The 12,803-nt window shown below is 50.7% G+C and overlaps 1 protein-coding gene across 1 annotated transcript in view; it reads right to left on the reverse strand.

Annotated features, from left to right (window-relative positions):
- LOC140372557 (citron Rho-interacting kinase-like) overlaps positions 1 to 12,803 on the reverse strand; it is a gene marked incomplete at its 3' end in the record, with an annotated part of 96,354 nt that overhangs the window by 60,567 nt on the left and 22,984 nt on the right. Inside the window, exons 7-10 of the mRNA XM_072459689.1 lie at positions 11,035 to 11,128; positions 9,614 to 9,805; positions 8,833 to 8,986; positions 6,671 to 6,869 (exon numbers count right to left, since the gene is read on the reverse strand). Of these exons, the coding sequence (XP_072315790.1) occupies positions 6,671 to 6,869; positions 8,833 to 8,986; positions 9,614 to 9,805; positions 11,035 to 11,128 (639 nt within the window). The remainder of the gene's footprint in view (positions 1 to 6,670; positions 6,870 to 8,832; positions 8,987 to 9,613; positions 9,806 to 11,034; positions 11,129 to 12,803) is intronic.

A 12,803-nucleotide genomic window follows, 5' to 3' on the forward strand; every position in this document is an offset into this window, starting at 1 on the left:
GTAGTGTAGCACACATATGTAGTATAGTACACATATGTAGTATAGCACACATAATGTAGTATAGTACACATATGTAGTATTGCACACATATGTAGTATAGTACACATATGTAGTATAGTACATATATGTAGTATAGCACACATATGTAGTATAGTACACATATGTAGTATTGCACACATATGTAGTATAGTACACATATGTAGTATAGTACATATATGTAGTATAGCACACATATGTAGTATAGTACACATATGTAGTATAGTACACATATGTAGTATAGCACAAATATGTAGTATAGCACACATATGTAGTATAGCACACATATGTAGTATAGCACACATATGTAGTATAGCACACATATGTAGTATAGCACACATATGTAGTGTAGCACACATATGTAGTATAGCACACATATGTAGTATAGCACACATATGTAGTATAGCACACATATGTAGTATAGCACACAGTATAGCACACATATGTAGTATAGCACACATATGTAGTATAGTACACATATGTAGTATAGCACACATATGTAGTATAGTACACATATGTAGTATAGTACACATATGTAGTATAGTACACATATGTAGTATAGCACACATATGTAGTATAGCACACATATGTAGTATAGCACACATATGTAGTATAGTACACATATGTAGTATAGCACACATATGTAGTATAGCACACATATGTAGTATAGTACACATATGTAGTATAGCACACATATGTAGTATAGCACACATATGTAGTATAGTACACATATGTAGTACACTTCCGCTTGAGTTCTCAAATCGGCGAAAAATGGTCGATCCCCTTTAAGTCTTTGTGTCTAACCGACAACAACAAAACCACAACAAAAATGTGTTTAAAAGTCTCAATGTTCAATAGGAATAATGTGATCCGCTCATTAACATGTGAGGAGCAGACATGAGGAGCAGACATGAGGAGCAGACATGAGGAGCAGACATGAGGAGCAGACATGAGAGAAGACATGAGGAGCAGACATGAGGAGCAGACATGAGGAGCAGACATGAGGAGCAGACATGAGGAGCAGACATGAGGAGCAGACATGAGGAGCAGACATGAGAGAAGACATGAGGAGCAGACATGAGGAGCAGACATGAGGAGCAGACATGAGGAGCAGACATGAGGAGCAGACATGAGAGAAGACATGAGGAGCAGACATGAGGAGCAGACATGAGGAGCAGACATGAGGAGCAGACATGAGGAGCAGACATGAGGAGCAGACATGAGGAGCAGACATGAGGAGCAGACATGAGGAGCAGACATGAGAGAAGACATGAGGAGCAGACATGAGAGAAGACATGAGGAGCAGACATGAGGAGCAGACATGAGGAGCAGACATGAGGAGCAGACATGAGGAGCAGACATGAGGAGCAGACATAAGAGCAGACATGAGGAGCAGACATGAGGAGCATACATGAGGAGCAGACATGAGAGCAGACATGAGGAGCAGACATGAGGAGCAGACATGAGGAGCAGACATGAGGAGCAGACATGAGAGCAGACATGAGAGCAGACATGAGGAGCAGACATGAGGAGCAGACATGAGGAGCAGACATGAGGAGCAGACATGAGGAGCAGACATAAGAGCAGACATGAGGAGCAGACATGAGGAGCAGACATGAGAGCAGACATGAGGAGCAGACATGAGAGCAGACATGAGGAGCAGACATGAGGAGCAGACATGAAGAGCAGACATGAGGAGCAGACATGAGGAGCAGACATGAGGAGCAGACATAAGAGCAGACATAAGAGCAGACATAAGAGCAGACAGGTGGAGCAGACATGAGGAGCAGACATAAGAGCAGACATGAGGAGCAGACATAAGAGCAGACATAAGAGCAGACATGAGGAGCAGACATAAGAGCAGACATGAGGAGCAGACATAAGAGCAGACATGAGGAGCAGACATGAGAGCAGACATGAGGAGCAGACATGAGGAGCAGACATGAGGAGCAGACATGAGGAGCAGACATGAGGAGCAGACATGAGGAGCAGACAGGTGGAGGAGCAGACATGAGGAGCAGACATGAGGAGCAGACATGAGGAGCAGACATGAGGAGCAGACATGAGAGCAGACATGAGAGCAGACATGAGGAGCAGACATGAGGAGCAGACATGAGGAGCAGACATGAGGAGCAGACATGAGAAGCAGACATAAGAGCAGACATAAGAGCAGACATGAGGAGCAGACATGAGGAGCAGACATGAGGAGCAGACATGAGGAGCAGACATGAGGAGCAGACATGAGGAGCAGACATGAGAGCAGACATGAGGAGCAGACATGAGAGCAGACATGAGGAGCAGACATAAGAGCAGACATGAGGAGCAGACATAAGAGCAGACATAAGAGCAGACATAAGAGCAGACATAAGAGCAGACATGAGGAGCAGACATGAGGAGCAGACATGAGGAGCAGACATGAAGAGCAGACATGAGGAGCAGACATGAGGAGCAGACATGAGGAGCAGACATGAGGAGCAGACATAAGAGCAGACATAAGAGCAGACATAAGAGCAGACATGAGGAGCAGACATGAGGAGCAGACATGAGAGCAGACATGAGAGCAGACATGAGGAGCAGACATGAGGAGCAGACAGGTGGAGCAGACATGAGGAGCAGACATGAGGAGCAGACATGAGGAGCAGACATGAGGAGCAGACATGAGAGAAGACATGAGGAGCAGACATGAGGAGCAGACATGAGGAGAAGACATGAGGAGCAGACATGAGGAGCAGACATGAGGAGCAGACATGAGGAGCAGACAGGTGGAGGAGCAGACATGAGGAGCAGACATAAGAGCAGACAGGTGGAGGAGCAGACGTGTGGAGCAGACAGGTGGAGGAGCAGACATGAGGAGCAGACAGGTGGAGGAGCAGACATGAGGAGCAGACAGGTGGAGGAGCAGACATGAGGAGCAGACAGGTGGAGGAGCAGACATGAGGAGCAGACAGGTGGAGGAGCAGACGTGTGGAGCAGACAGGTGGAGGAGCAGACATGAGGAGCAGACAGGTGGAGGAGCAGACATGAGGAGCAGACAGGTGGAGGAGCAGACGTGTGGAGCAGACAGGTGGAGGAGCAGACATGAGGAGCAGACAGGTGGAGGAGCAGACGTGTGGAGCAGACAGGTGGAGGAGCAGACATGAGGAGCAGACAGGTGGAGGAGCAGACGTGTGGAGCAGACAGGTGGAGGAGCAGACATGAGGAGCAGACAGGTGGAGGAGCAGACATGAGGAGCAGACAGGTGGAGGAGCAGACATGAGGAGCAGACAGGTGGAGGAGCAGACGTGTGGAGCAGACAGGTGGAGGAGCAGACATGAGGAGCAGACAGGTGGAGGAGCAGACGTGTGGAGCAGACAGGTGGAGGAGCAGACATGAAGAGCAGACAGGTGGAGGAGCAGACGTGTGGAGCAGACAGGTGGAGGAGCAGACATGAGGAGCAGACAGGTGGAGGAGCAGACAGGTGGAGGAGCAGACGTGTGGAGCAGACAGGTGGAGGAGCAGACGTGTGGAGCAGACAGGTGGAGGAGCAGACATGAGGAGCAGACAGGTGGAGGAGCAGACATGAGGAGCAGACAGGTGGAGGAGCAGACGTGTGGAGCAGACAGGTGGAGGAGCAGACATGAGGAGCAGACAGGTGGAGGAGCAGACGTGTGGAGCAGACAGGTGGAGGAGCAGACATGTGGAGCAGACAGGTGGAGGAGCAGACGTGTGGAGCAGACAGGTGGAGGAGCAGACATGAGGAGCAGACAGGTGGAGGAGCAGACGTGTGGAGCAGACAGGTGGAGGAGCAGACATGAGGAGCAGACAGGTGGAGGAGCAGACGTGTGGAGCAGACAGGTGGAGGAGCAGACATGAGGAGCAGACAGGTGGAGGAGCAGACGTGTGGAGCAGACAGGTGGAGGAGCAGACATGAGGAGCAGACAGGTGGAGGAGCAGACATGAGGAGCAGACAGGTGGAGGAGCAGACGTGTGGAGCAGACAGGTGGAGGAGCAGACATGAGGAGCAGACAGGTGGAGGAGCAGACGTGTGGAGCAGACAGGTGGAGGAGCAGACATGAGGAGCAGACAGGTGGAGGAGCAGACGTGTGGAGCAGACAGGTGGAGGAGCAGACATGAGGAGCAGACAGGTGGAGGAGCAGACGTGTGGAGCAGACAGGTGGAGGAGCAGACATGAGGAGCAGACAGGTGGAGGAGCAGACGTGTGGAGCAGACAGGTGGAGGAGCAGACATGAGGAGCAGACAGGTGGAGGAGCAGACGTGTGGAGCAGACAGGTGGAGGAGCAGACATGAGGAGCAGACAGGTGGAGGAGCAGACATGAGGAGCAGACAGGTGGAGGAGCAGACGTGTGGAGCAGACAGGTGGAGGAGCAGACATGAGGAGCAGACAGGTGGAGGAGCAGACGTGTGGAGCAGACAGGTGGAGGAGCAGACATGAGGAGCAGACAGGTGGAGGAGCAGACGTGTGGAGCAGACAGGTGGAGGAGCAGACATGAGGAGCAGACAGGTGGAGGAGCAGACATGAGGAGCAGACAGGTGGAGGAGCAGACGTGTGGAGCAGACAGGTGGAGGAGCAGACATGAGGAGCAGACAGGTGGAGGAGCAGACGTGTGGAGCAGACAGGTGGAGGAGCAGACATGAGGAGCAGACAGGTGGAGGAGCAGACGTGTGGAGCAGACAGGTGGAGGAGCAGACATGAGGAGCAGACAGGTGGAGGAGCAGACATGAGGAGCAGACAGGTGGAGGAGCAGACGTGTGGAGCAGACAGGTGGAGGAGCAGACATGAGGAGCAGACAGGTGGAGGAGCAGACGTGTGGAGCAGACAGGTGGAGGAGCAGACATGAGGAGCAGACAGGTGGAGGAGCAGACATGAGGAGCAGACAGGTGGAGGAGCAGACATGAGGAGCAGACAGGTGGAGGAGCAGACGTGTGGAGCAGACAGGTGGAGGAGCAGACATGAGGAGCAGACAGGTGGAGGAGCAGACATGTGGAGCAGACAGGTGGAGGAGCAGACGTGTGGAGCAGACAGGTGGAGGAGCAGACATGAGGAGCAGACAGGTGGAGGAGCAGACGTGTGGAGCAGACAGGTGGAGGAGCAGACATGTGGAGCAGACAGGTGGAGGAGCAGACGTGTGGAGCAGACAGGTGGAGGAGCAGACATGAGGAGCAGACAGGTGGAGGAGCAGACGTGTGGAGCAGACAGGTGGAGGAGCAGACATGAGGAGCAGACAGGTGGAGGAGCAGACGTGTGGAGCAGACAGGTGGAGGAGCAGACATGAGGAGCAGACAGGTGGAGGAGCAGACGTGTGGAGCAGACAGGTGGAGGAGCAGACATGAGGAGCAGACAGGTGGAGGAGCAGACATGAGGAGCAGACAGGTGGAGGAGCAGACGTGTGGAGCAGACAGGTGGAGGAGCAGACATGAGGAGCAGACAGGTGGAGGAGCAGACGTGTGGAGCAGACAGGTGGAGGAGCAGACATGAGGAGCAGACAGGTGGAGGAGCAGACGTGTGGAGCAGACAGGTGGAGGAGCAGACATGAGGAGCAGACAGGTGGAGGAGCAGACGTGTGGAGCAGACAGGTGGAGGAGCAGACATGAGGAGCAGACAGGTGGAGGAGCAGACGTGTGGAGCAGACAGGTGGAGGAGCAGACATGAGGAGCAGACAGGTGGAGGAGCAGACGTGTGGAGCAGACAGGTGGAGGAGCAGACATGAGGAGCAGACAGGTGGAGGAGCAGACATGAGGAGCAGACAGGTGGAGGAGCAGACGTGTGGAGCAGACAGGTGGAGGAGCAGACATGAGGAGCAGACAGGTGGAGGAGCAGACGTGTGGAGCAGACAGGTGGAGGAGCAGACATGAGGAGCAGACAGGTGGAGGAGCAGACGTGTGGAGCAGACAGGTGGAGGAGCAGACATGAGGAGCAGACAGGTGGAGGAGCAGACATGAGGAGCAGACAGGTGGAGGAGCAGACGTGTGGAGCAGACAGGTGGAGGAGCAGACATGAGGAGCAGACAGGTGGAGGAGCAGACGTGTGGAGCAGACAGGTGGAGGAGCAGACATGAGGAGCAGACAGGTGGAGGAGCAGACGTGTGGAGCAGACAGGTGGAGGAGCAGACATGAGGAGCAGACAGGTGGAGGAGCAGACATGAGGAGCAGACAGGTGGAGGAGCAGACGTGTGGAGCAGACAGGTGGAGGAGCAGACATGAGGAGCAGACAGGTGGAGGAGCAGACGTGTGGAGCAGACAGGTGGAGGAGCAGACATGAGGAGCAGACAGGTGGAGGAGCAGACATGAGGAGCAGACAGGTGGAGGAGCAGACATGAGGAGCAGACAGGTGGAGGAGCAGACGTGTGGAGCAGACAGGTGGAGGAGCAGACATGAGGAGCAGACAGGTGGAGGAGCAGACATGTGGAGCAGACAGGTGGAGGAGCAGACGTGTGGAGCAGACAGGTGGAGGAGCAGACATGAGGAGCAGACAGGTGGAGGAGCAGACATGTGGAGCAGACAGGTGGAGGAGCAGACGTGTGGAGCAGACAGGTGGAGGAGCAGACATGAGGAGCAGACAGGTGGAGGAGCAGACATGTGGAGCAGACAGGTGGAGGAGCAGACGTGTGGAGCAGACAGGTGGAGGAGCACTTACTCGGGTCGGGACAGTGTGGTGAGCGCGCGGCAGAAGAACCAGCCTAGAAAGGGCAGGTCGCGGCCCGTGAAGCCCGGCGACGGTGCTCCTGGCTGGGCACGCGAGGATGCGGCGCTGGGGGCGGCTCCCTCCGGCTCCGGCTCCTCGAAATTAGATGTGTCATCTTCAGAGCTGAGCGCCGGCACGAACGGAGGGACCGCTGAGGACGAGAGGGGACAGATGGGTTAAAGACGAGGGGGTAGAGGAGGGGGCGACCGCTGAGGACGTGAGAGACGGGTTAAAGACGAGGGGGTAGAGGGAAGAGAGAGGGGGGTAAGGAGGGAGGGACCGCTCAGGACGGGAGGACACAAATACTGTGAATAAAGAACAGAGAGAGAGAGGAAGGAGAAAAGGGGTGTGTGCAGTGTGCAGCGAGCGAGCGAGCGAGAGAGAGAGAGGTGCAGTGTGCAGCGAGCGAGCGAGCGAGAGAGAGGTGCAGTGTGCAGCGAGCGAGCGAGCGAGAGAGAGAGAGGTGCAGTGTGCAGCGAGCGAGCGAGCGAGAGAGAGGTGCAGTGTGCAGCGAGAGAGAGAGAGGTGCAGTGTGCAGCGAGCGAGCGAGCGAGCGAGAGAGAGAGAGGTGCAGTGTGCAGCGAGCGAGCGAGCGAGAGAGAGAGAGGTGCAGTGTGCAGCGAGCGAGCGAGCGAGAGAGAGGTGCAGTGTGCAGCGAGCGAGCGAGAGAGAGAGAGAGAGGTGCAGTGTGCAGCGAGCGAGCGAGCGAGAGAGAGAGAGAGAGGTGCAGTGTGCAGCGAGCGAGCGAGAGAGAGAGAGAGAGAGAGAGAGGTGCAGTGTGGAGCGAGAGAGAGAGAGAGAGAGAGGTGCAGTGTGGAGCGAGAGAGAGAGAGAGAGAGAGAGGTGCAGTGTGGAGCGAGAGAGCGAGAGAGAGAGAGAGAGGTGCAGTGTGGAGCGAGAGAGCGAGAGAGAGAGAGAGAGGTGCAGTGTGCAGCGAGAGAGAGAGGTGCAGTGTGGAGCGAGAGAGCGAGAGAGAGAGAGAGAGGTGCAGTGTGGAGCGAGAGAGCGAGAGAGAGAGAGAGAGGTGCAGTGTGGAGCGAGAGAGAGAGAGAGAGAGAGAGAGGTGCAGTGTGGAGCGAGAGAGAGAGAGAGAGAGAGAGAGAGAGAGAGAGGTGCAGTGTGGAGCGAGAGAGAGAGAGAGAGAGAGAGAGAGAGAGAGAGAGAGAGAGAGAGAGAGAGAGGTGCAGTGTGGAGCGAGAGAGAGAGAGAGAGAGAGAGAGAGAGAGAGAGAGAGAGAGAGAGAGAGAGAGAGAGAGAGAGAGAGAGGTGCAGTGTGGAGCGAGAGAGAGAGAGAGAGAGAGAGAGAGAGAGAGAGAGAGAGAGAGAGAGAGAGAGAGAGAGAGAGAGAGAGAGAGAGAGAGAGAGGTGCAGTGTGAGAGCAGCTAGAAGAGGGGAGATGCGACTCCAACAGCTCTTCCCCTCTGAGGTCCTCTCTCTTCCCTCTGAGGTCCTCTCTCTTCCCTCTGAGGTCCTCTCTCTTCACTCTGAGGTCCTCTCTTCCCTCTGAGGTCCTCTCTCTTCCCTCTGAGGTCCTCTCTCTTCCCTCTGAGGTCCTCTCTCTTCACTCTGAGGTCCTCTCTCTTCCCTCTGAGGTCCTCTCTCTTCCCTCTGAGGTCCTCTCTCTTCACTCTGAGGTCCTCTCTCTTCACTCTGAGGTCCTCTCTCTTCACTCTGAGGTCCTCTCTCTTCACTCTGAGGTCCTCTCTCTTCCCTCTGTTTGCTGTGACCCGAACCAACAGTTTTCAAGTGAGTCGGTCGGTAAATCCTTACTTTTTTAACTTTGAAGGAAAAAAAAAAGATTCGAATTTTGCCATTTGCGGTCGGAGTGACCGCCAGGGGTCAGTCCAGGGGTCAGAGGCTTCAACAGTCCAGGGGTCAGAGGCTTCAACAGTCCAGGGGTCAGAGGCTTCAACAGTCCAAGGGTCAGAGGCTTCAACAGTCCAGGGGTCAGAGGCTTCAACAGTCCAGGGGTCAGAGGCTTGAGAATGTCATTAACCATGAGAATGTCACTATGATCAAGTGTGACACATGTCACATGTAGAAGTGATGAGGACCAAACAGAACCCTCAGAACCCTCAAATCCCTTAGAACCCTCAGAACCCTGTGACCTTTACCTTTGTGGAGGTGGTTCCAGTCGGTGGAGCTGAAGAACCCATGACAGCGCAGACCTTCAAAGCCCAGTCTGTCTCTGGCTCCACACAGAAGACCTTTAACAAGCTCTGAGAAGGCCTCTGACACCCGCGGGTGCTGCGGGAGCTTCAGGGAGAGCTGCAGAACACACCAGAACATCAGAACACACCAGAACATCAGAACACACCAGAACATCAGAACACACCAGAACATCAGAACACACCAGAACACCAGAACACACCAGAACATCAGAACATCAGAACACACCAGAACACACCAGAACATCAGAACATCAGAACACACCAGAACATCAGAACACACCAGAACATCAGAACACACCAGAACATCAGAACACACCAGAACACCAGAACACACCAGAACATCAGAACATCAGAACACACCAGAACATCAGAACACACCAGAACATCAGAACACACCAGAACATCAGAACATCAGAACACACCAGAACATCAGAACACACCAGAACATCAGAACACACCAGAACATCAGAACACACCAGAACATCAGAACACACCAGAACATCAGAACACCAGAACATCAGAACATCAGAACACACCAGAACATCAGAACACACCAGAACATCAGAACATCAGAACACACCAGAACATCAGAACACACCAGAACATCAGAACACCAGAACATCAGAACATCAGAACACACCAGAACACTAAACGCTCTGATGCAGGAGAACACGTTGTAGCTGGTGGAACACTAAACGCTCTGATGCAGGAGAACACGTTGTACCTGGTGGTTTATGATGTTCCTCTTGGTTCCATCATTAAAAGGAGACGTTCCGTAGATCATCTCATAAGCAACGACTCCCAGAGACCACCAGTCGCACTCGGGGCCATACGAGGCCCCAGAACCCGACATCACAGAGAGAACCTCGGGGGAGAGGTACTCTTGAGTCCTGACGTGAACCGAGCTGGAGGAAACCTAGAACAGACGTGTGTTTGATTCATGTGTTCTGAGAGCGTCAACATCAGAGGAACCCATGTGTTCTAAACACTCACGGTTCTAAACACTCACGGTTCTAACCACACACGGTTCTAAACACACACGGTTCTAAACACACACGGTTCTAAACACACACGGTTCTAAACACTCACGGTTCTAACCACACACGGTTCTAAACACTCACGGTTCTAACCACACACGGTTCTAAACACTCACGGTTCTAACCACACACGGTTCTAAACACACACGGTTCTAAACACTCACGGTTCTAACCACACACGGTTCTAAACACTCACGGTTCTAACCACACACGGTTCTAAACACTCACGGTTCTAACCACACACGGTTCTAAACACTCACGGTTCTAACCACACACGGTTCTAAACACTCACGGTTCTAACCACACACGGTTCTAAACACTCACGGTTCTAACCACACACGGTTCTAAACACACACGGTTCTAAACACTCACGGTTCTAAACACTCACGGTTCTAAACACTCACGGTTCTAAACACTCACGGTTCTAACCACACACGGTTCTAAACACTCACGGTTCTAACCACACACGGTTCTAAACACTCACGGTTCTAACCACACACGGTTCTAACCACACACGGTTCTAACCACACACGGTTCTAACCACACACGGTTCTAAACACTCACGGTTCTAACCACACACGGTTCTAACCACACACGGTTCTAAACACTCACGGTTCTAACCACACACGGTTCTAACCACACACGGTTCTAAACACTCACGGTTCTAAACACTCACGGTTCTAACCACACACGGTTCTAAACACTCACGGTTCTAACCACACACGGTTCTAAACACACACGGTTCTAAACACTCACGGTTCTAAACACTCACGGTTCTAAACACTCACGGTTCTAAACACTCACGGTTCTAAACACTCACGGTTCTAACCACACACGGTTCTAAACACTCACGGTTCTAACCACACACGGTTCTAACCACACACGGTTCTAACCACACACGGTTCTAACCACACACGGTTCTAAACACTCACGGTTCTAACCACACACGGTTCTAACCACACACGGTTCTAAACACTCACGGTTCTAAACACTCACGGTTCTAAACACTCACGGTTCTAAACACTCACGGTTCTAACCACACACGGTTCTAAACACTCACGGTTCTAACCACACACGGTTCTAACCACACACGGTTCTAAACACTCACAGTTCTTTCTGCTGTGAGTTTGGCGGCAGATCCAAAGTCAGCGAGTTTGATGTGTCCAGTGCGATCGATGAGAACGTTCTCTGGTTTCACGTCTCTGGAACGAGAAGAACAGATGAGACTTCAAAGAGAAGAACAGATGAGACTTTAAAGAGAAGAAGACTTCAAAGAGAAGAACAGATGAGACTTCAAAGAGAAGAACAGAGACTTCAAAGAGAAGAACAAATGAGACTTCAAAGAGAAGAACAGATGAGACTTTAAAGAGAAGAACAGATGAGACTTTAAAGAGAAGAACAGATGAGACTTCAAAGAGAAGAACAGATGAGACTTTAAAGAGAAGAACAGATGAGACTTTAAAGAGAAGAACAGAGACTTCAAAGAGAAGAACAGATGAGACTTCAAAGAGAAGAACAGATGAGACTTTAAAGAGAAGAACAGATGAGACTTTAAAGAGAAGAACAGATGAGACTTTAAAGAGAAGAACAGATGAGACTTTAAAGAGAAGAACAGATGAGACTTCAAAGAGAAGAACAGATGAGACTTTAAAGAGAAGAACAGATGAGACTTTAAAGAGAAGAACAGATGAGACTTTAAAGAGAAGAACAGATGAGACTTTAAAGAGAACAGATGAGACTTTAAAGAGAAGAACAGATGAGACTTTAAAGAGAAGAAGACTTCAAAGAGAAGAACAGATGAGACTTCAAAGAGAAGAACAGATGAGACTTCAAAGAGAAGAACAGATGAGACTTTAAAGAGAAGAACAGATGAGACTTCAAAGAGAAGAACAGATGAGACTTTAAAGAGAAGAACAGATGAGACTTCAAAGAGAAGAACAGATGAGACTTTAAAGAGAAGAACAGATGAGACTTTAAAGAGAAGAACAGATGAGACTTTAAAGAGAAGAACAGATGAGACTTTAAAGAGAAGAACAGATGAGACTTTAAAGAGAAGAACAGATGAGACTTTAAAGAGAAGAACAGATGAGACTTTAAAGAGAAGAACAGATGAGACTTCAAAGAGAAGAACAGATGAGACTTTAAAGAGAAGAACAGATGAGACTTCAAAGAGAAGAACAGATGAGACTTTAAAGAGAAGAACAGATGAGACTTCAAAGAGAAGAACAGATGAGACTTTAAAGAGAAGAACAGATGAGACTTTAAAGAGAAGAACAGATGAGACTTTAAAGAGAAGAACAGATGAGACTTTAAAGAGAAGAAGACTTCAAAGAGAAGAACAGATGAGACTTTAAAGAGAAGAACAGATGAGACTTTAAAGAGAAGAACAGATGAGACTTTAAAGAGAAGAACAGATGAGACTTCAAAGAGAAGAACAGATGAGACTTCAAAGAGAAGAACAGATGAGACTTTAAAGAGAAGAACAGATGAGACTTCAAAGAGAAGAACAGATGAGACTTTAAAGAGAAGAACAGATGAGACTTTAAAGAGAAGAACAGATGAGACTTTAAAGAGAAGAAGACTTCAAAGAGAAGAACAGATGAGACTTTAAAGAGAAGAACAGATGAGACTTCAAAGAGAAGAACAGATGAGACTTTAAAGAGAAGAACAGATGAGACTTTAAAGAGAAGAACAGATGAGACTTTAAAGAGAAGAACAGATGAGACTTTAAAGAGAAGAACAGATGAGACTTCAAAGAGAAGAACAGATGAGACTTTAAAGAGAAGAACAGATGAGACTTTAAAGAGAAGAACAGATGAGACTTTAAAGAGAAGAACAGATGAGACTTTAAAGAGAAGAACAGATGAGACTTTAAAG

The sequence above is a fragment of the Eucyclogobius newberryi genome, unplaced genomic scaffold (assembly GCF_026437365.1).
Source record: "Eucyclogobius newberryi isolate DKJ021-1_F unplaced genomic scaffold, fEucNew1.0.hap1 SCAF_250, whole genome shotgun sequence".
Classification (NCBI taxonomy): Eukaryota; Metazoa; Chordata; class Actinopteri; order Gobiiformes; family Gobiidae; genus Eucyclogobius; species Eucyclogobius newberryi.